At 35.9% G+C, this 4161-nt stretch overlaps 1 protein-coding gene across 1 annotated transcript; it reads left to right on the top strand.

Moving 5' to 3' along the window:
* The first annotated feature begins 894 nt into the window (after window positions 1-894).
* On the top strand, window positions 895-1962 carry LOC113726084 (CEN-like protein 2). Its single transcript, XM_027249642.1, has 4 exons — window positions 895-1095; window positions 1208-1269; window positions 1573-1613; window positions 1745-1962. The coding sequence occupies exons 1-4, from the start codon at window positions 895-897 to the stop codon at window positions 1960-1962; spliced, it is 522 nt and encodes a 173-aa protein (XP_027105443.1).
* Window positions 1963-4161: the final 2199 nt, after the last annotated feature.

Here is a 4161-nt window from a genome sequence, read left to right on the forward strand (position 1 = left end):
TATTGCACATTATTTTTATTGACTCACTATGTAACTTATGATTTTCTATTAAAATCACATGATAAAATCATCATATTTCAGTTCCTATACTACAAAATATTAAACAATAATTATTAATTATCTTGAATCACAAGCACCAAATTCCCGCGCGTCGCGCGGGCTGTCCCTCCTAGTGTTGTGTTATAAGTTTTACTAATATGTTGGTCTTGTAGAAAAAGAATTTAAACACTCGATTTTAATAAGATTACTAATTACTAGATGATGAACACCTTTGAGTCCAATACCAAGAATAGAACGATGCACTAGTCCAGCCTAAGAAGAAATCACTAACCAATTAATTGTGCGGATTCTTCCTCTCTCAATTAACGTGGAACAAATAACTCAACTGATAAAGCTGACGGATTTGAATCGAGGAAAGCAAACAACTGTGAAGTTATTACACTTTTATCAGCTTCAACGTTCACGCTTAGGTTCGGTTCACAAGAGATTTGAGGGGGTTGCTGTTGTCAATTCACATGGTCGGTCGAGGACAAAGGATTGCGAAGTAACCGAAATTATGAAATCAATCTTCTCAGGCTTCCCTATACAATCAAACGTGCAGCAACCTAGAGAAAGTGAGTAAGAAGAACTTTTCGTTTGGTTTCCACATTTGAGTAGTTTTTAAATGGACTTGTCATCTGAGTCCTGAAGCAGCCTGAGCAGTGCTCTTTGCACTATAAATTTGGGTTTCTCCTGTCTTCACTCTTCAGCTCAGCAATAGAATTCGACACACAGCCACCCACCACCCCCCCCCCCCCCCCCAAAAAAAAAAGAAAAAAGAAAAACCCGTAGTATTGTCCAATCTTTTGAATACCTTCTCAAGCAATAGCTGGTTCCTCTCCTTCCTTTTCAAGAATGGCACAAGTTGCAGATCCTCTTGTGATTAGTGGAGTTGTTGGAGATGTTGTTGACAGCATCACTTCAACTACAAAGATGACTGTAACCTACAATTCAAACAAGCAAGTGCATAATGGGCATGAGCTATATCCTTCCTCAGTTGCCAACAAACCAAAAGTCGAAGTTCCTGGAGGTGACATGAGATCTTTCTTCACACTGGTAAACACTTTCATTCTTCCGCATCCAATTTTCACCATTTTCTAATCTTATCTTGTGCATTTCTTTTTGTATCTATGACCACGTTATTGAGTGAGTTTGTTTAATCTTGCAGATCATGACTGACCCTGATGTTCCTGGTCCTAGTGATCCATACCTTAGAGAGCACTTGCACTGGTATGCATTTCTTTGTAGTATATATTATCTATCTGCTCTTTGTGTTTGTATCTCTGTTGTCTTAATTAGCTAGCATGACCCAAACGTCCTGCTGAATCACCGAGCGTCATATGTGCGTGGAAATTGGGGAATTCGCAATATGCATAACACCAAACATGCACGTTAGTAGTTGAAGAAACTAAGCTAGACTTGGTTTGTTAGTCTTCGTGAATAGCTGACTTAAGTGAATGAAAAACTTTCGTAAAGAAAAATTTGTCCATAGGGTTACAATACTGGTCTTAACTTGATTTGACCATGTGGCAGGATAGTTACAGACATCCCAGGGACGACAAATTCCTTATTTGGTATGTGTTATCTCTTTGTATCCTCACATTCAGGGAGGAATAAACCAGACATACATTGGGAATTTTTTCTTTTGTTATTAAACTTTTTTTGATTTCATATTCTTTTTTTTTTTTTTTAAATATATCAACAGGGAGAGAAGTGGTGACTTATGAAGTGCCAAGCCCAAATATAGGGGTCCACAGGTTTGTATTCCTTTTGTACAAGCAGAAAGGAAGACAGACAGTGAAAGCACCACTTTTAAGAGATCAATTCAGCACAAGAAAATTTGCCGAAGAAAATGAACTTGGCGTTCCTGTTGCTGCTGTTTTCTTCAACTGCCGGAGGGAAACAGCACCAAGAAGGCGTTGAAGACAAGGACCAAAATGTTATGAAGCAAATAAAATATCGACTGTTGCAAATCTGCAAAGTACGTACTAATGTAACAGTGGGATTAGATCCATTTTTATGTACTAGTTTGTCTACTCTAGAGACTTCAGGTTATGTACTATATATGCTACAAGATTAGTTAAATGGTGAGAAGTTGCTCAACCATTAATAATATTATTCTTAGCATGTTCCTTTGTTTTTTCAACCTTTCTTTTTTTGCCCTTTTCTATTGAAATTTGCTTGGGTGCAAATTGGTGACAGCAAAAAAGAACCGAATCAGAATGGGATGAGTCAGTTTCTAGCTCGTTCCATTGCATAATATTTTGAAGCCAACGATTTGTTCAAACTAGAGAAATTGCAATATAATAATGTGTTTTTCACTTTTGGATTGAGGTTTATTTTGCCATGACTTGGTACTTGTTCAACCAGGAACGCGTTGTGCACGAACGAAGGGGCATCAATCATGAAAATGTATAATTCTCAGACTCTATTTTGGGGATAAAAAGTGTGTTTTCGAATTGTTCTATTTTGGGGATAAAGAGTATGCATGTGTCGAATTGTTTTGGGGGTAAAGACTCTGTTTTGGGGATAAAGAGTATGTGTTCAAATTGTTATATATAGTAATTGTCAAACAGCTAAAATCCCATTTCGAGGCTCTCAGCTTTTGAAGAGACTTTGACAGTCTATATATACAGTGCCCTTGTAGCTTAGAGTTGTACCTATTATTGGCAATTCTACAGTCATCCACAATTTCCTTCCGTTCTTTGGAATCTTTTAACCTATGGAACGACCTATTATTGACTGGCACATCCTGTACCCATATCTAAGAACCTTGTCAAGTTTTACGGAAAGGTACAGGCTTTATTTTTCAAGTGTGACGTAAAATCTTTTTAATTGTCAAAGAACTGTTTGATAATTAATTGTAAAACTCCAAAAAAAAAATAGCAGCAATCCAAATAAGGAAGTTCTTTTTTCATATCTGAGTCTAGTTTGATAATTAAATCTTTTATTTTGAATGTTCAAAAACTCATTAATGAAAAGTGAGAACATATCCCTCTAGATTTGAGTGCAGTCTTCACAAGAAGGAAATATTAACAAAGTAAGAACTCTTTTTGCCAAAAAAAAAAAAAGGAAAAAAGAACTTCAACAATTGTGCTTCTTCATATTATTTGGGGTTTCATTGCATACTTTTTACTACTCTTTTACAGCCAAATGAAATAAATGTAATGCATCAAACCAAACCCTTTACGGGTATTTAGGGGATAAGAGGAAATATTATACCTTATTCGATAATTATTTTATGAATTCCTGAATAAGAAGCATAATATATACATGAAGTACTCTCACATTCTCTTTTTCTTTTATTTCTCTTTTTTTTTTGGGTGGGGGAGTAAATTTAATGGACAAAAAGTAGAAACCAAATGTTAACTGTTTTTACGTGGTAACAGTAGTATATGTTGTACATCTATGTTCACATATAAGGACATTTATGTTTATACTTTGAATGGAGACTTCTCTTTTAATACTGTACTGGAAAGGAGATTTTGAAGTTTTCTGTTGGATCATTCTGACTTATGTTGGGGAAGGAGACACAATGAGCATGATTTTTATTTCATACCAAATAAGAGAGTGGGAGATAAAATTTCAAGGAAAACATGACCATCACATCACGGTCCCGGTTAATTGCTTAGATTATAGGTAAAAAAAAAAATTCATCAAATGCACCTCTCACACGGGATTGTTCTTATTCTATACTCAGCACGACACCAAAATTAAATTTCGCAAAAGTCAAAAAACTGTCAGTGCGTTCAACGTTGTGTCAATCGGAGCTGTGCACAGTCAGCACGGCTCCAACTGATACAAGGCTGACAGCAATGCTTCTGCGTCAGTCCGAGCTATGCTAACTGTGCATGGCTCCGACTGACAGGACTAACTGTGTCAGCTCGAGCCGTTCTGAGCTGACATCCCGAAAAAAAAAACTTTTTTTGGAGATTAATTTTTAGAGTTAGGGTTTAGGATTTTTGGGTTAGGGTTTTTTACGTTAATGTTTTAGAGTTGGGTTTTTAGATTTTTAGGTTTTAGAGTTAGGTTTTTTGCGTTAATGGTTTAGAATTTAGGTTTTTAGGTTTTTGCTATACAATATAATTGAATATAAGTTATGAATTGCATGATTTTATGTGT

This window comes from Coffea arabica, chromosome 1c (assembly GCF_036785885.1).
Source record: "Coffea arabica cultivar ET-39 chromosome 1c, Coffea Arabica ET-39 HiFi, whole genome shotgun sequence".
Classification (NCBI taxonomy): Eukaryota; Viridiplantae; Streptophyta; class Magnoliopsida; order Gentianales; family Rubiaceae; genus Coffea; species Coffea arabica.